This window comes from Nycticebus coucang, chromosome 22 (genome assembly GCF_027406575.1).
Source record: "Nycticebus coucang isolate mNycCou1 chromosome 22, mNycCou1.pri, whole genome shotgun sequence".
NCBI lineage: Eukaryota > Metazoa > Chordata > Mammalia > Primates > Lorisidae > Nycticebus > Nycticebus coucang.
The window spans coordinates 8,821,404-8,843,734 of record NC_069801.1 but is presented as its reverse complement, the minus strand read 5'-3'; the positions used below and the strand labels follow the sequence as shown (position 1 = coordinate 8,843,734).

The 22,331-nt window shown below is 48.6% G+C and overlaps 1 protein-coding gene and 1 non-coding gene across 2 annotated transcripts in view; one reads left to right on the top strand and one right to left on the bottom strand.

Annotated features, from left to right (window-relative positions):
• TNFRSF8 (TNF receptor superfamily member 8) overlaps positions 1-22,331 on the bottom strand; it is a 76,937-nt gene that overhangs the window by 28,945 nt on the left and 25,661 nt on the right. Inside the window, exons 3-8 of the mRNA XM_053575524.1 lie at positions 20,071-20,187; positions 13,413-13,565; positions 7,764-7,854; positions 7,269-7,405; positions 3,242-3,394; positions 980-1,132 (exon numbers count right to left, since the gene is read on the bottom strand). Of these exons, the coding sequence (XP_053431499.1) occupies positions 980-1,132; positions 3,242-3,394; positions 7,269-7,405; positions 7,764-7,854; positions 13,413-13,565; positions 20,071-20,187 (804 nt within the window). The remainder of the gene's footprint in view (positions 1-979; positions 1,133-3,241; positions 3,395-7,268; positions 7,406-7,763; positions 7,855-13,412; positions 13,566-20,070; positions 20,188-22,331) is intronic.
• Positions 3,978-4,084, top strand: LOC128575645 (U6 spliceosomal RNA). Its single transcript, XR_008377070.1, has one exon. It is a non-coding gene; the product is annotated as a U6 spliceosomal RNA (small nuclear RNA).

The window sequence follows — 22,331 nt, the reverse complement described above, 5'->3', positions numbered from 1 at the left end:
CTCGTTTGCTGATGAGCCCATATTTTAAAAAACTATCAGAAGTTGAAGGTTTTCCGCACATGGTCATAACCCACTCCCGAGTTGGAAATCTCTTCAGAAACTTTCTATTCCCCCTGCTGAGTCAATGAAACAGTCTTGATTTTACCACTCCATAATTTTGGAAAGAAGTCTTTTTATTTTATTTTATTTTTTAGAGACAGAGTCTCACTATGTCACCCTCAGTAGAGTGCCATGATGTCACAGCTCATAGCAACCTCAAACTCTTGGGCTTAAGAGATTCTCTTGCCTCACCCTTCCAAGTAGCTGGAACTACAGGCACCCACCACAATGCCCAGCTATTTTTAGAGACGAGGTACTGAACCCATGAGCTCAAGCAATCTACCCACCTCTGCCTCCCAGAGTTCTAGGATTACAGGTGTGAGCCACGTCGCCTGGAAAGAAGGCTTTTTTTTTTTTGCAGTTTTTGGCCAGGGCTGGGTTTGAACCTGCCACCTCCAGCATATGGGGCCAGCACCCTACTCCTTTGAGCCAAAGGTGCCGCCTGAAAGAAGGCTTTTTAAAAAATATCATTGGTGGGGAGGGGGTTCAGTAAGCGCCCACCTAACGGGTGGGTAGGGGTATATGGCACACTTCCTGGGTGAAGAACTCAAATGCAACTTGGATGTTACCTAACAAACACAAACACTGTAACCTAATGGTATGTACCCTTGCATTAATCCAAAATTTAAAAAATGTAGAAATGAGCCTTCCAAGGTTTCACATAAAAATATAAAATAAAGGTACATCATTGGAACCCCTTACCAACATGTTCAATCTGGATCTTATTATCCCATTCACTGGGTCTAACTACTCAAAGGATAAGCAAAGCCCAACACTGACCTGGTTAACAGCCGGGGTTGAGGGCCATTTGCCTGGTTGGGGGTGGGAAGAGGTATTGTGGGAGGGGCTCAGCCCTTCGCCCCTGGTGGGGACTGCTTACCCTGGGCCTGGACGACCATCCCTGGGGTGCAGGCAGGGAGGGCCTCGCAGCGGGCACAGGAGTTGGTGGCTGATGTGGTACAGAACATACCAGGTCGACATTCACAGACACGGGAGGAGTTCCACGAGCACGGCGTCTTCTCCACCAGGTCATCTGAGAAACACAGAGAGGAGTCATGGGATCAGGATGGTGAAGGCAGGGTGTCCAAGAGCCAGGACAGAGAGGCTGGGGTCATCCAACGAAAATAAGCGCTCATTTGACTATTTCACTGGGCAGATTCCCAGCATGCTCAAACTAATCATGCCAAGTTTAAAAGTGAACGATTCTGGGGAAAGAAGAGAAACAGAAAAAAGAAAAATAATCACATTGAGTAAAAATCAGGCAGAAAAGCAGGACAGGCCAGGTACAGTGTAATCCTAGCACTCTGGGAGGCCGAGTGGGTGGATTGCCTGGGCTCAGGAGTTAGAGACCAACCTGAGCAAGAGTGAGACCCTATCTCTACTAAAAATGGAAAAACTAGCCAGGTATTGTGGCAGGCACCTGTAGTCCCAGCTACACGGGAGGCTGAGGCAAGAAGATCTCTTGAGCCAAAGAGTTTGAGGTTGCTGTGAGCTATGACACCATGGCACTCTACCCCAGGGCAACAGAGTCAGACTCTGTCTCAAAAAAAAAGGAAAATTAGGTAGGCGTTGTGACAGGCACCTGTAGTCCCCTACTCAGGAGGCTGAGGCAGGAGGATCACTTGAGCCTAGGAGTTGAAGGTTGCTGTGAGTTAGGCTGAGGCCAGGGCTCTCTAGCCTGAGCAACAAAGTGGAGATGGGGAGGATTCTGTATGTTCCACAGAGAGGTTAAGACACTTGCCTGAGTTTCTAAGCGATACAGTGGGAGAGCCAACATCTGACCCTGGGCACTTGGGCTCTAAGCCACCATCCTCCCCTCCTCCGCCTCTCAGGGCTTCATTTAGGAGAGCAAAGGAATTCCTGAGCCCTGAGCCATTCCCTTTCCTCTATCTCACATGGGGAAGGGGAGGCGGGGGGGCCTGCGGCAAATTGTATTTCTCCCTAAATGGCCATAGTGGCATGTGTGGCCCCATCTGCTCTTCCAGAGCCTGCCCCTTCCCCATCAGAAGTGCACTGTTTTCCTCCCCTCTGTCTCAGGGGAGATTTGCAGCTGCCTCAACAAACAGAAAGGGGTGGAAATTATGCTGAGTAACTTGTGAAACTCTATCTTGGTCCCTTTTCTTCTTTCTGTCTCCCTGAAGGTCTCTCCCAGTACAGCCCAGACGCCAGACCACGAGGAAGGCCAGGGTGAGCTGCATGGAGGAACGAAGGCCCAAGACCTGTGACTGAACGAGCCTGCAGAGGATCCCAGCCTCCCGCCTCGGGCTTCCCAGCTGAGACCGCAGACATCAGAGAGCAGAGACCAGCTGTCCTCCTGCCTTGTCAGAATCCTGACCCACAGAATCCACGAACACAAAGGCAGGTTTGTTTCTCACTGCTACGTTTTGAAACAGTTTGTTATTCACTCTTAGCAACCGGGACAGAAGCCTGCAGTGACAGCACACTGGGTGATCATTCCTGCATGTGGCCTCCCCTGACTCTAGTCCACATCGATGTGTGGAAGAAACCCCGGACCCCAGGCAGAATCAGACTTTCCCAGGAGCCTCTGTGAGCAGCTGGGGCCCCCCTAGAGATCGTAGCTGCCCCTGCCCTGGGTGGTGGACATCTCATGGACATCTCAGGGTGCTGGCCCCAGTGGCTGGTCGCAAGGAAAGACCCATGTCCCCATCCTGTCGTGCTGGTAGCTTGGCAAATACTGGTCAGTAGCAGGCTCGCAGAGGAAGCTCGGTGTGTGACAAGAGCTTGGAGCTTGGTGGCAGACTCACCTGGCTGCAAACCCCAGCCTCTGGCATCTGTTAGTTCCCTGACTTCCCAAAACCTCAATTTCCTCTTGCGTAAGAAGAGTAGTTAAGAAAAGTTAATGAGATGAGTTTAGAAGAGGTTTGTAACAGGCAGGTGATGTCCGAGTGTTTCCATGATGGAAAGAACAAGTAAGAGGAAGCTCCCTGAAAAGTGATGACAGCTACCAAAACCCCACAAATGCAAGGGGAGCCACTAGATGCCGACGGAGAGGTCAAGTGAGGCCCCCAAGGGCTGAGCAGACAAAACCAGAGATGGGTTTCCCCACCCACAGAGTCTCAGCCTTTCCTCCAAGACCCTGAGCTCCCCAGAAGGCCCCCAGGAGGGAGGATGAGGCGCTCACCTCGGGCACAGCTCACACAGGCGGTGCAGCGGCCAGCCCCGTCCAGGTAGTAGTCGGGCTCACACTGCTTCCCGCAGTCTGCAGACCCTGGTGGGCACGGCAGTGTGGGGGACGGCCCTGGAAAAGAAGCAGAGAAGCTCCAGGCCAGGCTGCCTCAGCAGAGGCCCCACCCCAATTCCTGAAGCCCCTTCCACCCCACAATGGCCAGCTCCTAATTCCAAACCCTCACTGGTCAGATCAATCCTGCCTCCTGGGGTTGGGGCGGTTCTGAGGCTCAGAGAGGGAAGGAATGTCACACACACTCCAGTAACTGCCCCCTGCCCTGCCTCCTGCTCCTCCCTCTCCGACCCACTGTGGCCACCATGCCTGAGCCCTCTCCTTGGTTCTAGGTATCACTTCTCTGCTCAAAACTTCGGTGGCAGCTTTCCCTGCAAGCTCAGCAAGGAGGCAAGGACATCTAGTATCGTGACTTCTATTTGACATGGCATAGGGGTTACCAGCTGAAGCAGGAAGGCAAGAAAAAGAAATAAAAGCGATATGTTTACAAAGGAAGAGATCAAGCTCTGTATTCACAAGTGGTTACTTGAGTGCAGACACAGCCCGGAATAATCTGCAGGTGCATTATTGGAAGTAATACATTAATTTAGCAAGGTGGTTGGAAATAAGGTCCCTATATCAAAATCAATTGGATTTCTATCTATTAGTTTGGACCCTACATGGTTCCAAACAATACCAAGTGCTTGCTTCAGCAGCACATATACTAAAATTGGAGTAATATGGAGAAAATGAGCATGGTCCCTGCACAAGGATGGCATACAAATTCACGAAGCATTCCATATTTTTAAAAAATTAATAGTAAAAGACTGGTTAGTGCTAACCATGCATCGTAAAACCTTCAGAAGGAGGGCTAGGTGTGATGACTGAAATCCTAGCACTCTGCGAGGCCAAGGAAGGTGGTTTGCTTGAGCTCAAGAGTTCAAGACCAGCCTCAGCAAGAGTGAGACCCTGTCTCTTCTAAAAATAGAGAAAAGACTAACCGGGCGTTGTGGTCAGCACCTGTAGTCCCACCTGCTCGGGAGGCTGAAGCAGGAGAATTGCTTGAACCCTAAAGTTTGGAGTTGCTGTGAGCTATAATGACATAATCACAGCATTCTACCCAGGGTGAGAGTGAGACTCTGTCCCAAAGATAAAACAAAAACAAAAACAATCTTCAAAAGGAAAGGGGAATGTTTTGTGGACCATTTGTCTCTTTTTGCATGGCAGTTTTAAGTTATTAATTTCTTTTTTTTTTTTTAAGACAGAGTCTCACTTTGTTGCCCTCAGTAGAGTGCTGTGGCATCACAGCTCACAGCAAACTCAAACTCCTGGGCTGAGGCAATTCTCCATCACAATGCCTGGCTAATTTTTGTTGCAGTTTGGCCAGGGCACTGCCCCTAATTATTAATTTTTAAGATCAGTATTTTTTCATGGGAACAACTTAACCAAAATTCTGTCAGAGAATTTTGAGACCCATTAAAACAAAGAGTAATGAGAAAAAAAAACAAAACAATAACATGAAATATTGAAAAAGATGATTTATGTCATCATCAGAAATATTTCTTCTAAACTGTTCTATAGATTCACTGCAATCTCCATCAAAATCCCAACAGGACATTTTGTAGAATTTAAAAAGCTGATTCTAAAATTTATATGGAAATGCACAATACCAAGAATATTGAATGAGCTGTTGAAGGACAGAATTGGAGGAGCTGTTCAACCATCTATCAGAAGACAATACCTGTAATACTAGCACTCTGGGAGGCTGAGGCGGGTGGCTTGCTTGAGGTTAGGAATTCCAGACCAGAGTGAACAAGAGCAAGACCTCCTCTCTAAAAAAAATACCCAGGCATTGTGGCAGGTGCCTGTAGTCTCAGCTACTTGGGAGGCTGAGGCAAGAGGATCCTTGAGCTAAGAGTTTGAGGTTGCTGTGAGTTATAATGCCACGACACTCTGCTGGGGTGACAGAGTAAGACTGTCTCAAAAAAAAATTTTTTTTATTAAAAAAATAAAATGACAGGCTTGGCGCCTGTGGCTCAAGCGGCTAAGGCGCCAGCCACATACACTTGAGCTGGCAGGTTCGAATCCAGCCTGGGCCCGCCAAACAATGACGGCTGCAACCAAAAAATAGCCGGGAGACGCCATCTTCCAGTAATTCACCAAAATGATAAACACAAAGGGAAAGAGGAGAGGCCCCCGATACATGTTCTCTAGGCCTTTTCGAAAACATGGAGTTGTTCCTTTGGCCACATATATGCGAATCTACAAGAAAGGTGATATTGTAGACATCAAGGGAATGGGTACTGTTCAAAAAGGCATGCCACACAGATGTCACCATGGCAAAACTGGAAGAGTCTACAATGTTACCCAGCATGCTGTTGGCATTGTTGTAAACAAACAAGTTAAGGGCAAGATCCTCGCGAAGAGGATTAATGTTCGTATTGAGCATATTAAGCACTCTAAGAGCCGAGATAGCTTCCTGAAACGTGTGAAGGAAAATGATCAGAAAAAGAAGGAAGCCAAAGAGAAAGGTACCTGGGTTCAACTGAAGCGCCAGCCTGCGCCACCCAGAGAAGCCCACTTTGTGAGAACTAACGGAAAGGAGCCTGAGCTCCTGGAACCCATTCCCTATGAATTCATGGCATGATAAGCATATAACATAGCTCACAGGAGTACCAGTGGACCCATGTTGTTAGGAGCAAGAACCTATTTATTCCCCATGAGCTCATGGCATAATATGTGTACAGCAGGGGCACACAAGATAACCAATAGTCCCCATGTAACAGTGATACAAGGTGCTGGGACCTATTTCCCACAAATTCAAAAGTCAATCAACACTTTGTCACATTAAATGGCAAGGTGCCTCCCTGAGCTGCTGGAACCTCTTCCCCTATGAATTCATGGCATGGCAGATACAAATAATAGCATAAAAATGTTTCTTGTTCATTCACTACAAGTGTGGGGTTTTTTTCCCCCCAAAGAAGTATTAAAGCAAATTTTAATGTGTCCAAAAAAAATAGCCGGGTGTTGTGGCAGGTGCCTGTAGTCCCAGCTACTTGGGAGGCAGAGGCAGGAGAATCGCTTGAGCCCAGGAGTTGGAGGTTGCTGTGAGCTGTGTGATGCCACGGCACTCTACCGAGGGCAACAGCTTGAGGCTCTGTCTCAAAAAATAAAATAAAATAAAATGACAGAAATGAAGACAATGTGGTCTTCACATGGAAAAGATAAAACGACTGGGCGGTGCCTGTGGCTCAGTGAGTAGGGCGCCAGCCCCATATACCGAGGGTGGCGGGTTCAAACTCAGCCCCAGCCGAACTGCAACAAAAAAATAGCCGGGTTTTGTGGTGGGTGCCTGTAGTCCCAGCTACTTGGGAGGCTGAAGCAAGGGAATCGCCTAAGCCCAGGAACTAGAGATTGCTGTGAGCTGTGATGCCATGGCACTCTACCAAGGGCAATAAGGTGATACTCTGTCTCTACAAAAAGAAAAGATAAAAAGACCAATGGGCTAAATAAAACATAGAGTCCAGAGTCATAGCCACAAATACATGGATGCTTGGCTTTCCGCAAAGATGGCGGACAGAACAGTGGAAGGATGTGATAAACAACATGGTCCGACTGGATGTCGTGGGGACAATCTGAAATAGGACCTCTGGTTCACGGCACACATGAAAGTCAAGGTGCACGGCAGAGCCGAATGTCAAAGAAAAGCAAGGAGGATCCTAAAAAAGAAATGTAGGGTGTCTGAGCGACTTCCGGGCAGAAGAAGACCAGCACCCAGCACCCAGCACCCAGCACAGGGCTGGTACACGAGACGTCCTCAGCGCTTCTGAGCTCTCATGGTGTCATCCTCTGGCCTTGATGCCTTCAGCCCCAGGAGGTCAGACCTTAAGACCCTCTTCTCTCCCCACTGGTAAGGGACCACAGCTCAGCACCCGCCTGCTCAGATACTACCACACATGGGAGACAACCCACAGCTTCATGGCAGAATTACCTGAGGAGGCAGAGTTGGGAACTCTTGTCTGTTTAGAAGCATCTTCTGGGGCAAGGGAGGTGTCTCCTCTAAGAAGTGTGGTCCTGGCATTGGAGGTTGCTGGGGGCATCGGGGTGGGCTTGGCCTGCAGGATGGTGCTGTGGGAAAGAGGCTAGAGATGACACTGACAGTTCCTCTGATGGGGCAATGGAGGTCTGTGCTTAGGGGACAACAGGGTCTTCATACCCGGCGCACACAGCCTCCAGCAAACCCCTGGTAAGCTCCTAGGGCTGTGCTTTCTGGGCCCTCTGGATCTCCCACATGCTCAAGGCAGGGTGGACACACTAGGGCCTCAGATGACTTGGGGCGTGGCAGAAAGGACCTTAGAGTCCTGATGCCGTGGGCTGAACCCCACCTGCACCCACAGCCCAGCGGTGCCCTGGGTGTCCTAGGGGATAGGACAGCCATGTAAAGGTCAGCCGAGGAGAGGAAGGAAGGGCAGGGCCGGGGACTCACCTGCTGGGCTCCTTGCAGTCTTCTGGGCTGGAGCAGTCAGGGCTGGTCCCTGGGGAAGGCCACTTACAGACAGTGTCCTTCTCTGCTGTGCCTGCAGCAGGGGGCAGCAATACTTGGTATTGAGGAGCTTGATGTCCCCAGGAATACAACTTGTACTGCCACAAACCAGAGTCACGGGTGGGACACGGAGAAAATGCTGTGCTCACCTGGTATTTGTGCCTGCCAGCACCCACTCCCTTTGCAGTAAAGCTGCCTTGTTTTCCCTGAGGGATTACCCTCCCCCAAACCCAGTGTCTGTGGCTGGGGGCTAGGACCGACTAACCCACCCTTTCAGGGACAGCCATAGGACCAGACTGGGCCAGTCAATCCGTTCCATCCCTCTGACCATGATGGACCAGTTCAGGGAGGGGCACATGCCCCCAACTCATGCCCCGTGCAATTGCAAAGTTTCGGTTTTAGATACAGAAAACAGAAGAAGGAAGCTCGGCACCCGGAGCTCAGTGGTGAGGGCGCCAGCCACATGCTTCGGGGCTGGTGGGTTCGAACCCAGCTCAGGCCTGCTAAACAACAATGACAACAACAAAAAAATAGCTGGGCGTCGTGGTGGGCACCAGTAGTCCCAGCTACTTGGGAGGCTGGGGCAAGAGAATCACTTAAGCCCCAGAGTTTGAGGTTGCTGTGAGTTGTGATGCCACAGCACTCTACCAAGGGCGACATAACAAGACTCTGTCTCAAAAAAAAAAAAAAGAAAGAAAGAAAAGGAAAGAAAACAGAGGAAGGAGAAGCCATCTGTCCACTGGTTGGGCAGGAAGCAAGCCCAGAGCTGTATCTAACAGACAAAACAACACAGAAGGCACAGATATGAGAGATGGGGAAAGATAAGAGCTCCTGGATCCAGCCATGCCTGAAACTACCCAGAGCTATCCCCAGACCTGTTATAGCTACATGTGCAAAAACCACCAGGATCTTGTTACTTATAACCGAAAGAGTCCAGAAGGATACTGAACGGAGGCAGAGTGGAGAGGGAGACACACACTTCCCATCAATGCTCCTGAGTTTCCCTGCCACATCTTCGTTACGTCAAATGATTAGAACAATACCCTCCACACGGCCGCCATCAGGGTAAGCAGAGAAGTGTAAGTAGGCGCCTGTCACACTGCGTGACAAACAGCAGATGCTGTGTCCTTTTCTCCATCGGGACTCCTGTCCCATCCTTAGAAGGGATCACTCTCTGAAGCTTTCCAACAGAAGTAAGCAGGAGCAGTGCTGACCTCTCGTGTATCTGCAGTGTGGTGTTGAAGTGATGAGCCCTGGACTCAGACATTCCCTGCTCTGTGTGTGACAATTAGCCTGCTATCTCAAGACCTTGATTCCCTCACTTGGGAAATGGGGCTAATACGGATTACCTTCCGGGGGTTAGAGCATTTCAAGAGAAAAAGCCTTAGCAAAGCTCAGAGCTAAACGGAAGGCAGTAACCACTTTCCATCATACAGTTGGAAAACTGGAGCCCTGGGAGTTCCCCATGGAAGAGGCCACACGGGCCTCCAGAACCTAACTAGGGTTTAGCAGCCAAGGCTGGAGCCCTTCTCAAGCAGTCCTATCGAACAGAAATATGATGTGAATCTTGTATTTCAGTTTCAATGTTTTATGAGCCACATTAAAAATGGTAAAATGAGACCAGACATGGTGGCTCACACCTGTAATTCCAGCACTTTGGGAGGCTGAGACAGGAGGATGGATGGCTTAAGGCCAGGAGCTCAAGACCAGCCTGAGTATGAGCAAAAAAATAGAAAAATTAGCTGGGCATGTTGGCGGATGCCTGTAGACCCAGACGGCTCAGGAGGCAGAGACAGGGGCATCCCTAGAGCCCAGGAGTTTGAATTTACAGCAAGCTGTGATGATGCCACTGCACTCTAGCCTGGGTGAAAGAGTAAGACTCTGACTCCAAAATAAAAAGAAAATAAAAGAAAAACTTGAGATTAATTTTAATAATATATTTAACCCAAAGTATCTAAAATATCATGTCAGCAGGTAATCAGTATAAAAACAACAAATGGGATAGATGTTTTACATTCTTTTTTGTCCTAAGTCTTTGAAACCCAGTTCATATTGTAGACTTACTAAGCTTCTCAGTACAGGCTTAGCCATATTTTACCCGCTGGATGGCTTTGTGTGGCCACCTTGGGTTGCAGGAGCCTAGGGGCATCAAAGGGTGGCCTCTGATGCCACCGTGTGGCAGTTGTGGGAACACCTCCCCAGACAGCCCCTTAGCCAACTGGAAGCCAATCCAAAGTATCCTGGCTGGAACAGCAGAACTCAGGCTGTTTTTCACAGAGATGCAAGAGTTTATGGGCTGTAGACCCTCTTCCCCAGGGCTTTCAAGTTATACCTCCTTGAATTTCAGGTGAGGATACTGAGGTCCGGAGAGGAATGGTAACATGCCCCCCAGACACAAAGCTTTGCAAAATCCCAGGTATCTAATGCCCCAGAGTGCTTTCCCTTGACTGCTTTGCTCTTGCTTACAGGAGGGGGATCCTACACTCCCTTAGCAGAGTGCTTTTCTGTGATCCAAAGAAAAGTTGACCAGGTTTAATCTGCACCCACCCCTAACTTACATCACCCTATCAGGGCTCCTCCCATCATTCAACAAATTATCTATGGAGAGCAGATTCCATGCCTGGCCCTTGTTTAGCCAGTGGAGACATGATGGTGAGCACAATGGCCATGGCCTTCACCCTCATGAAGCTTCCAGGCCAGGGAGGGAGACAGGCATTGGTCAAACCAAGACAGAGACAGATGCATGGATCCACATATGCACCCAGGGCTATAAGCTTCCCTGGTGAGAAGGCAAGGAAGACTCCTTAAGGAAGTGACATTTGGACAGAGAGCAAATAGGGTTGTTTGACTAAGTGAGTGGGGAGGGAAGGGTGTCCCTGACAGAGGGAACAGCATGTGCAAAGCCCAGGGGAAGGAGAAGCATGCACATCCAGACCTGAAAGGAGCAGATTGGCTGGTGCTGAGAGCAGAGGCTGGGGGAGAAGTGCTGTGCGGGGGTCACGTCCTGACCCTGTGATTCTGGGAAGACGGAGGAGATACTTTCTTCCCTTTTCCTCCCACCAAGAACAGCTAAAAACCCTGGACTTTATGTACAAAATAAATGGGATAAGACTCTAAAAAGTAAAGAGAAGGCAGATCATCTAGGGACCTTGGGACTAGAGGGATGACATGGGGGGTCTCCAGAGTTTCCTCTTTGTTTCATACATGTACACCCCAGACTTGGGGGTGAAGCAGCAGGCAACCCAGAAACACCAATGGGCCCAGTTTTTAAAAATAGGCATCAATGGGCAGATTCTTTTTTTTTTTTGAGACCGAGTCTCACTATATTGCCCTCAATAGAGGGCTGTGGCGTCACAGCTCAAACTCATAGGCTTAAGCGATTCTCTTATCTCAGCCTCCCAAGTAGCTGGGACTACAGGCACTCTCCACAATGCCCAGCTATTTTTTTGTTGTTGTTGTTGTTGCTGTTTAGGTGGCCCAGGCCGGGTTCGAACCCGCCAGGCTGGGTGTATGTGGCCAGCACCCTTACTCACTGAGCTACAGGCACCACCCAAATGGGCAGTTGTTTTTTTTTTGAGACAGACTTTCACTATGTTGCCCTCGGTAGAGTGCTGTGGCGTCACAGCTCACAGCAACCTCCAACTCTTGGGCTTAAGCAATTCTCTTGCCTCAGCCTCCCAAGTAGCTGGGACTACAGGCGCCCTCCACAACACCCAGCTGTACTCTGTTGCGGTTGTCATTGTTTAGCTGGCCTGGGCAGGGCTTGAACCCACCAGCCTTGGTATATGTGGCTGGCATTGTAGCCACTGTGCTATAGGCGCAGAGCAGGGCATATTTTTTTTAAAGTCTCCCAAAGAACCTGCACTCTTTTGCTTCCTGTCCTTATCATTAGAGTGAGGAGAAGACATCAAAGCATTTTGTGCCTGAGGGTGTGTGTGTGTGTGTGTGTGTGTGTGTGTGTGTGTGTGTGTGTGTGTGTGTGTGTGTGTGTGAAAAAAGAGGGAGGAGAGAGGAAGGGAGGTAAAGAGAGAAAGAGAGAGAGAGAGAAGCTTTGCCCTGGGGGAAGATTGGGGTTAGGGGATGGGAGAGATGATTGGGGCCAAGCTTACAGGGCTAGGAATGGGGTGGGAGAAGGGAAGGGATGAGGGAGAGGGATGGCGGAGACTGACAGTCTCAAGGCTTGTGCCACTGGGAATGGGACTCCAGAGAAGGAACAGGTTGGGGGAGGGGTCACAGGCTCCCCCATTTTAGCACTTTTCTCATCAGTGGCCATGTGGCTGTCTCTGACCCCTTTTCATCCTTCTCTGGGTACTCTGCAGCTGGAGCACCCACTCTGGGTGGTACAAAGGCTACCCACTCCTCATGCCTGCCTTCTGAAAGAGTTCTTCTTATTTTTTATTTTTTGAGACAGAGTATCATTAAGTCACCTAGGCTAGAGTGCCATGGCATCAGCCTAGCTCACAGCAACTTCAGACTCCTGGGCTCAAGCCATCCTCCTGCCTCAGCTTCCCAAGTAACTGGAACTACAGGCACCTGCCACGATGCCTGGCTTAGTTTTTCTATTTCTAGTGGAAATAGGGTCTTGCTCTTGCTCAGGCTGGTCTTGAACTCCTGAGCTCAATTGATCCTCCCACCTTGGCCTCCCAGAATTTGAGGATTACAGGCACAAGCCACTGTGCCCAGCCCTGAAAGAGGTTCTTTTTTTTTTTGCAGTTTTTGGCCAGGGCTGGGTTTGAACCTGCCATCTCCGGCATATGGGGCTGGCACCCTACTCCTCTGAGCCATAGGCACTGCCCATTTCCCTGAAAGAGGTTCTTTAGGCCAGTCAGACAGGACCTGTGGCTTTTACCTTCTCTCTAGCCATGAGCCCTTCCCTCATACTGTCAAAAAATTCCAAGCCCTGGCAGTGCCCATAGCTCAGTGGGTAGGACGCCAGTCACATATACCGGAGCTGGCGGGTTCAAATCCAGCCAGGGCCTGCCAAACAACAATGACAACTACAACCAAAAAATAGCCGGGCATTGTGGTAGGTGCCTGTAGTCCCAGTTACTTGGGAGGCCGAGGCAAGAGAATAGCTTAAGCCTAAGAGTTTGAGGTTGCTGTGAGCTGTGACCCCACAGCACTCTGCCTAGGGCAACATAGTGAGACTCTGTCTCAAAAAAAAAAAAAAAAAAAATTGCAAGCCCAGAGAGGGCTTTTCCAGAGCAAGCTGGAAAAGAAACCTGCGTTTTTCAGCCTTGAGCCTGGAGCCCAGTTTCTTGGCACCTCTAACTCCCAATGCCCTGACTCTGAAAGGAGAAAACCAGCCTGTGTCTCCCAGGAAACTCCCAGGAGGGAGGTTTCCTTCTTGTTTATGAGGCATGAGAGAACTTCTGCCCCAAGCCTCAAACGCACCCATGGTGTCCCCCAGCCAGGCCTCTGCCTTGGACCAGCAGGTCTCACTCTGCCCGGAGCACAAGGTGTGGGACATCCTGGCACATCTCGAAGGGAGGCTCTAGGAGGGGGGAAGCCGCAAGTCCCTAATGCATTGGGGTGGGGGAGGCAGCAGCAGCAGCACAGATCTTGGTCCTGGGCTGAGGTGGGGACACTTACCCGGGAACTTGACAATCATTCCTCTTGGGCAGACTGAGTGGAGGGAGCAGCGGGCACAGGAGTTGGTGGCTGACGTGGTACAGAACATGCCAGGTCGACATTCACAGACACGGGAGGAGTTCCATGAGCACGGCGTCTTCTCCACGAGGTCATCTAAGACACAGAGAGGGGTCACAGAGGGGAACAGAGGGACGGCGAGGGCAGGGGTCCGGGGAACCACCCCAAACAGTCCAGCATGCTGCTGTGGCTTCAGGTGCGCCAGGCAGCTGGCGGCTCAGCCCTTCTCTTCAGTGTGTTCCTTAGATGGGGACAAGAGGACAGGCAGGGTCCCCCTCCCAGCCCACCTACCTCCCTGGTGATCACTAAAACAGGATTAAAAATAGAGAGCAGAGAGAGAAAGAAGGAGGGAGGGGTGGGGAAAGGAAGAGCAGAGAGAGGGAAGGAGGGAGGGGGGTGGGGCCTTGGTGTGTGCCACACCTTTTGGGGGCAAGACACGATTGCAAGAGGGACTTTGCCTAACAAATGCAATCAGTGTAAAAAAATGAATGAATTCATTAATTAATGCCCCAATTTCTTTTTTTTTTTTTTATTGTTGGGGATTCATTGAGGGTACAATAAGCCAGGTTACACTGATTGCAATTGTTAGGTAAAGTCCCTCTTGCAATCATGTCTTGCCCCCATAAAGTGTGACACACACCAAGGCCCCACCCCCCTCCCTCCGTCCCTCTTTCTGCTTCCCCCCCCATAACCTTAATTGTCATTAATTGTCCTTATATCAAAAGTGAGTACATAGGATTCATGCTTCTCCATTCTTGTGATGCTTTACTAAGAATAATGTCTTCCACTTCCATCCAGGTTAATACGAAGGATGTAAAGTCTCCATACTTTTTTTTTTTTTTTTGCAGTTTTTGGCCAGGGCTGGGTTTGAACCCGCCACCTCGGCATATGGGGCTGGTGCCCTACTCCTTTGAGCCACAGGTGCCGCCCAGTGCCCCAATTTCAAAACAGGCAAAGAAGATGTGGAGGGACCTTGGGTGCATATTGCTAAGTGGAGAGGCCAGTCTGGAAAGGCTGCACACTGTGATTCCAACTGTATGACGCTCTGGAAGAGATGAAAGTACGTAGGGCGGGCAGCAAAAAGATCCGTGGTTGCCAGAGGTTCGGGGGAGGGAAGAATGAACCCATGGAGCTCGGGGGATTGTGAGGGCAGTGAGAATACTCTGTATGATACTGTGATGAGGACACATGTCCTGTGACAAAAGCCATCGAATGTGGGATACCAGGAGGAATGCTCATGTAAACTATGGGTTTCAGGTACTAACAATAACGTATCAACACTGGGGCACCCCCTGTTACAAATGCACCACCTAATGCCAGATGTTAGCAACAGTGAAACTGGGGTGGGGAGCGGACAGGAGCACCTGGGAACTCTGTGCTTGCTATTCAATTTTTCTACAAATCTAAAACTGCTTTTTTTTTGTTTTTGGAGATAGTCTCACTATGTCATCCTTGGTAGAGTGCTGTGGCACCACAGCTCACAGCAACCTCAAACTCTTGGGCTTAAGCGATGCTTTTCCCTCAGCCTCCCAAGTAGCTGGGACTATAGGCACCAGCCACAATGCCCAGCTGTTTTTTTGTTGCAGTTGACATCGTTGTTTAGCTGGCCTAGCTGGCCCGGGCTGGGTTCGAAACTCAGTGTATGTGGCTGATGCCATAACCACCGTGCTAAACTGCTAAAACTGCTTGAAAAAATAAAATTGAGTGGGCGGCGCCTGTGGCTCAGTGGGTAGGGCACTGGCCCCATATACGGAGGATGGCAGGTTCGAACCTGGCCCTGGCCAAACTGCAACAAAAAATAGCCAGGTGTTCTGGCGGGTGCCTGTAGTCCCAGCTACTTGGGAGGCTGTGGCAGGAGAATCACCTAAGCCCAGGAGTTGGAAGTTGCTGTGAGCTGTGACGCCACGGCACTATACAGAGGGTGATAAAGTGAGTCTCTGTCTCTAAAAAATAAATAAATAAATAAATAAAAATAAAATTGAGGGCGGCGCCTGTGGCTCAGAGGGGTAAGACGCCGGCCCCATATGCCGGAGGTGGCAGGTTCAAACCCAACCCTGGCCAAAAACTGCAAAAAAATAAATAAATAAAAATAAAAATAAAATTGAGGCTGGCGCAGTGGCTCACACCTGTGATCCTAGCACTCTGGGAGGCCGAGGCAGGTGGATCGCCTAAGCTCAGGAGTTCAAGACCAGACTGAGCAATAATGAGACTCCGTCTCTACTAAAAATAGAAAAACCGGGCTCGGTGCCTATGGCTCAAGTGGCTAAGCGCCAGCCACATACACCTGAGCTAGCGGGTTCAAATCCAGCCTGGCCCGCCAAACAACAATGATGGCTGCAACCAAAAAATAGCTGGGCGTTGTGGCTGGCACCTGTAGTCCCGGCTACTTGGGAGGCAGAGGCAGGAGGCTCACTTGAGCCCAGGAGTTGGAGGTTGCTATGAGCTGTGATGTGCCATGGCACTCTACTCAGGGTGATAGCTTGAGGCTCTGTCTCAAAAAAAGAGAAAAACTAGATGGGCGTTGTGGCGGGTGCCTGTAGTTCCAGCTACTCAGGAGGGAGGCTGAGGCAAGAGGATTACTTGAACCCAAGAGTTTGAGGTTTCTGTGAACCATGACGCCACAGCACTCTACCCAGGTGACAGAGTGAGACTCTATCTCTAAAACAAACAAACAAAAAAAGATAGATAACAAGTTTTCTCCAGGATGGCAAGAAATTGGGCATGGAGTTACCAGGTGATCAGCAATTTCATTCCTAGGTGTACACCCAAGAGAATGAAGAGCCTATGTCCACATGGAGTCTCATAGATGCCCAGGTGTGGTGGCTCACATCTGAAATCCCAGCATTCTGGGAGGCTGAGGTGGGCAGATTGCCTGAGCTCATAGGTCTGAGACCATCCTGAGCAAGGGCAAGACCCTGTCTCTAAAAATAGCTGTGTTGAGGCAGGTGCCTGTAGTCCCAGCTACTTGGGAGGCTGAGGCAAGAGAATCACGTAAACCCAAGAGTTTGAGGTTGCTGTGAGCTGTGACACCATGGCACTCCTCTACTGAGGGTGACAAAATGAGACTTTGTCTCAAAAAAAAAAAAAATCTGGAGAGAAGTGGGTAGAGGACAGTAATTGGCCCTCCCTGGAAAATTCAAGGAAGAAACCTCGTCAGTGCATAGTATCAGAAGCCTCCCTGGAGGTGGGAATGAATGACTCCTCATCCTTGCCAACTTCCTGGGAGCCAAGTCAAGCTCTGGGAAAGGAAAAGGCAACAGGAAGGAACCACACCCCTATCTAGACAGCAGGGACTCTGACTTTCTGACAGAGGGAAAGCAGAAGCCCCAACCCCAGTGAGCACCACACACGACTCTGCCTGAACTTTGCCTCCCAACCCAGGCTCAGGCTCCTAAACGTAGTGTCAAAAGTAATGCTCAAGGCCAGGTGCCGTAGCTCTCTGGGAGGCCGAGGGGGGTGGGTTGCCTGAGTTCCCAGGTTCAAGACTAACCTGAGCAAGAACAAGGCCCCATCTCTAAAAACAGCCAGGCCTTGTGGTGGGCACCTGGAGTCCCAGCTACTTGGGAGGCTGAGACAAGAGATCACTTAAGCCCAAGATTTTGAGGTTGCTGTGAGCTATGATGCCTACCTACAGCACTCTACTGAGAGTGACAAAGTGAGACTCTGTCTCAAAAAAATAAATAAATAAAATCCAGAAAGAGGATGAGAAGGTGGGCAAGGTGATTACTTCATTATTCAGTATATGCAGTCAATATTTTCTATGCTGTCCAGAAATTGAAATAAGTAGATTGTGACTTTACCACAAGAGATAGTAGTTCCTTAAATGATTCCTAACCACTTATTGATTTCATAACCTCTTTTCTTAATTTTAGAGGGCTTTTTAAGGAACTACTCTCTCTCTATGAAAATATGTTAATCGGAGATTTGGCATTCCTTTGGTTTCACTTGAGTTTCTTCTTCCTCTGATATATTTGATGAAAATGAAATGTAATTAAATTTTAATGCCATAAGTAATAAGTCATTACTTTAAGCCATTCTCTTAAAATTCCTTCTTTTCTTTTTTGAGATAGAGTCTCACTCTATGCCCTGAGGAGAGTGCCGTGGTGCCATAGCTCTCAAGCTCAAATTTTGGGCACAAGCAATCCTCCTGCCTCATTTTTCATTTTTAGTAGAGACAGGGTCTCACTCTTGCTCAGGCTGGTCTCAAACTCGTGAGCTCAAGCAATCTACCCACCTCGGCCTCCCAGAGTGCTGGGATTACAAGCATGAGCCATCGTGCCCTGCCTTTTAAAATTCCTTCTTTCTGTGTGTGCACAGTCTGTCTGGCTGCTAACTTAGCCATCCATCCTTCCCTCTATAAAGAGGTACAGAGACGTGTCAATCTCCAGTGATAATAGTAATTATTTGTAAGTGGAGGGTTGGAGAAGGCACCATTGGCTTTATTCCTTAAACTTTTCATTAGTGCTCGAACTTTTTATAAGTGTATATAATTTTCATTTAATAAAATGCAGTCATTATTTTAACAAATTCATAGACATATCAGAGAAATGCTAATATAAAGAAAGAAGGACTTAACAAATGCAATGAGTGCAACCTAATTCTTTGAACCAGGAAGGAACCCCAAACAATAAAAAAAGAAAAAGAAAAGAGGAAAAAATAATCATAAAGATAGAAGGAATGGCAATATTAAAATCAAACAAAATGGAATTAAGGAAAATAGCATTAAAAAGGAACAGAGAAGTATACAAAGGCTGTCAGAAGTATTCTGCCATGTAATTAACAGTGGCTGGATACTTTCTGGACATCTCTCAGTGCATGATCAAAAAAAGTACAACTTGGGCGGCGCCTGTGGCTCAGTGAGTAGGGCGCCAGCCCCATATGCCGAGGGTGGCGGGTTCAAGCCCAGCCCCGGCCAAACTGCAACAAAAAAAAATAGCTGGGCGTTGTGGCAGGTGCCTGTAGTCCCAGCTGCTCGGGAGGCTGAGGCAAGAGAATCACGTAAGCCCGAGAGTTAGAGGTTGCTGTGAGCCGTGTGACGCCACGGCACTCTACCCGAGGGCGGTACAGTGAGACTCTGTCTCTACAAAAAAAAAGAAAAAAAAGTACAACTCACAGAGAAAACACAACATTCATGAACCCTTATGTACCTAATAATATAGTTTTGACATACACGAAGCAAAAATAGAACACAATGAAAATCTAATGGATAAGCAAGCATCTTGGGAGAAAATCTTTTAACACATCCCTCTCAGAAATCAAGTGAAAGGCTCGGTGTCCGTACCACAGTGGTTATGGTGCCAGCCACATACACCAAGGGTGGCAGGTTTGAACCTGGCCTGGGCCAGCTAAACAACGACAACTGCAACAAAACATAGCCAGGCATTTTGGCAGGTGCCTGTAGTCCCAGCTGCTCTGGAGGCTAAGGCAAGAGAATCACTTAAGCCCAACAGTTTGAGGTTGTTGTAAGCTGTGATGTCACGGCACTCTACCAAAGGTAACAAAGTGAGACTCTGTAAAAAAAAAAGAAATCAAGTGAAAGTGATACGAATTATTTAATTCAGTGGGTAGGGTGAAAAAAAAGGAAAAAGAAAAAAATCAAGAAAAAAAAAGAAATCAAGTGAAAGTGATGTGGCTCAAAGGGGTAGGGCACCGGCCCCATATGTCAGAGGTGGCGGGTTCAAACCCAGCCCTGGCCAAAAACTGCAAAAAAAAAAAAAAAAAGAAAGAAAGAAAGTTATACGAATTATTTAATTCAGTTATTATTTCATTCAGTGGGTAGGGTGCTGGCCACCAATAACAACAACAAAATAGCTGGGCGTTGTGGCGGGCACCTGTAGTCCCAGCTACTTTGGAGGCTGAGACAAGAGAATCGCTTAAGCCCAAGAGTTTGAGGTTGCTGTCAGCTGTGACGCCACAGCACTCTACTGAGGGTGATGTAGTAAGACTTTGTCTCAAAAATAAATAAATAAATAAGAGAACTTTGTATGCAACCAACAGAAAACACATGTTTTAGAAAACCACACTGAACACTCTAAAAAAATATGATCATTTCTTAGGCCACAAGAAGATCTCAACAAATTCCCCCATCTCATCCCTCTCCTCCAAAACCCACACAAAACCAAAACAAATACCCACCAAATACCCACCAACTCAACAATAAAAGAGCTTAGCAAAAGAGTTTTCCTGGAAGGACTGTGGTCTTAGAGAAAACATATAGACAGCTCTTGATGCCAGGCTGTCAATTCAAACTCCACTTCAGCCTCTTACCAGTTTTGTAATTTTGGAAAGGCCCTTGAACTTACTCATCCTCAGATTCCTCACTGTAGAGCACAAATAAAAAAAACAGTCCTCCCTAGGACTCTGGCGAAAATTAAACTCAATATATGTGACTCCTTCTCTCATTCTCTCTGAAAAGGATGGGTGCAAAGATCGTGGCTGAACCCATTTGCAAATCCAGGGAGGTAAACTGAGGTACCAGGAGGACGATTCAGAGTACAGATGCGCAATCATTATGCTCCCCACCTTCCAGAATTTTTGCCTCTCTTCTGAGGCCCCCTCATGCTCCCTGGAAAGAGCCCCCGAAGAAAGAACAGGCCCTTACCCCGCGAACAGCTCACACAGGCGGTGCAGCGGCCTGCCCGGTCCAGGTAGTAGTCAGGTTCGCACTGTTTCCTGCAGTCAGCAGACCCCTGCGGGCAGGGCAGCATCGGGGACAACCCTGGGAAAAGAAGCAGAGAAGCTCTAGGCCGGGCTGCCTTGGCAAAGGCCTCGCCTTGCCCCAGCTCTCCTCCCTGAAACCCCTTCCAGCTCCACCCCCAGAGTCCGACCACTCTGAACAGGTCCGTCCAATTCTTGTATTATAGATGGAGGCGCTTGGCACCCAGAAGGGGCAGCCCTAGTCTAAGGTCACCTGGCGAGCAGGAAAAGCAGCACAAGTGTGGAGAAGAGCTCAGCCTGAGATCTCAGGTCTGCCAGTCGCCAGTGCAAGTTACAATATCCTCATCAGCACTGTCACGGAACCTGCCTCCTAATGTTGCTGAAAGGATTGAAGGAACCTGAAGCCAGACACGTGTAAAGCATTACAGCCATCGCCAGCACCCGGGAAGCCATTTGAACACTGGTCGCTATAGCTCTTGACAAGCGTCTTATCTCATCGCAGGTACTGGGGGGCAGAAGACTAGATCATGAAAGTCTGCCAGGTGCCCAAACTCTTTTTTTGAGACTAGAGTCTCAAGCTGTCACCCTGGGTAGAGAGCTGTGGCGTCATAACTCACAGCAACCTCAAACTCTTGGGCTTAAGTGATCCTCTTGCCTCAGCCTCCCAGGTAGCTGGGACTACAGGCGCCCGCCACAACGCCCGGCTATTTTTTGGTTATAGTTGTCATTGTTGTTTGGCGGACCCTGGCTGGATTCGAACCTGCCAGCTCCAGTGTATGTGGCTGACAGTCTAGCTGTTTCAGCTACAGGTGCCGAGCCTTTTTTTTTTTCCTCTGCTGCACATTGGAAGAATGAATCATCTCGGGCCACAAATTAAGTACACAAATACTAACGAAAGCTGATTAGCAAAATAAAGGTCTCTGCAGACTTTTTGTGATATCCAAAAGCAAAAAAGTCCTCACGAAATCAGCATGCAGCCCATGGGCTACACGTTGGACACTTCCAGTCAAAGCCTAATTCAGCCCAGCCTGGAGGCACAAAAGTCATAGAAACAGCATGGGCGGCCCGAGTGGAAGGCTCACTTGAGGCCAGGAGATGGAGACCAAGCTCAGCAAGATGGAGGCCCTGTCTCTAGAAAAATTAGCTTGGTATGATGGGGAGCTTATACTTCCAGCTACCTGGGAGGCTGAGATAGGAGGATCTCTTGAGCCCAGGCATTTGAGGCTGTGAGCCACGATGACACCACTAAACTCTAGCTGGGATAACAGAGTGACAGAGCAAGAAAAATTCAATAAAATTCAATAAATTCAATAAAATTCAATAAAAATGAATCTAGACCTAAGGTTCCCAACAGTGTAGTGGTTCCTTCCTATAATCTCAGCACTTTGGGAGGCTGAGGTGGGAGGATTGCTTGAAGCCAGAAGTTCTAGGCTGCAGTGAGCTAAGATCACACTACTGCACTGTAGCCTGGATGAAAGAGCAAGACCTTGTTTTAAGTGTCTCAAGGGGCTCGGCGCCCATAGCACAGTGGTTACAGCGCCAGCCGCATACACCAAGGGTGGCAGGTTCAAAACCGACCTGGGCCAACTAAACAACGGTGACAACTACAACAAAAAATAGGTGGGCATTGTGGCAGGCGCCTGTAGTCCCAGCTACTTGGGAGGCTGAGGCAAGAATCACTTAAGCCCAAGAGTTTCAGCTGTGAGCTGTGATGCCACCGCACTCTACCGAGGGCAACATAGTGAAATTCTGTCTTAAAAAAAAAAAAGTGTCTCAAGGAAAATCTCATCAAACAACAAGGTATAATAACTACCAAAAGTCCAAAGTAGTGATGAGTCTAAACAGTATTTCATGACATCTGTAGCAACTGTAATATAAGAATATTTGTGATTTCTGCTGTTGACAAATCTGTGTACCGTAATTACCACTGTGTTTTCTTGCCTTAATTTATAATGGAAGGAATTCATAAGGGAATTTTAGTTAGAGGCTAAATAAAGTAAGTAAACCTGGACCTAAAGTAAGTAAACCTGGACCCAAAGAGGGCCAGCCCACCTATATTCCCGTTACTTTTTTTTTTTTTTGAGCAGACTGCTGTGGCATCATAGCTCACAGCAACCTCAGACTCTTGGGCTGAAGGCAGTGGTTCTCAACTTTCCTAATGCCGTGGCCCTTTAATATAGTTCTTGTGGATCGTGACCCACAGGT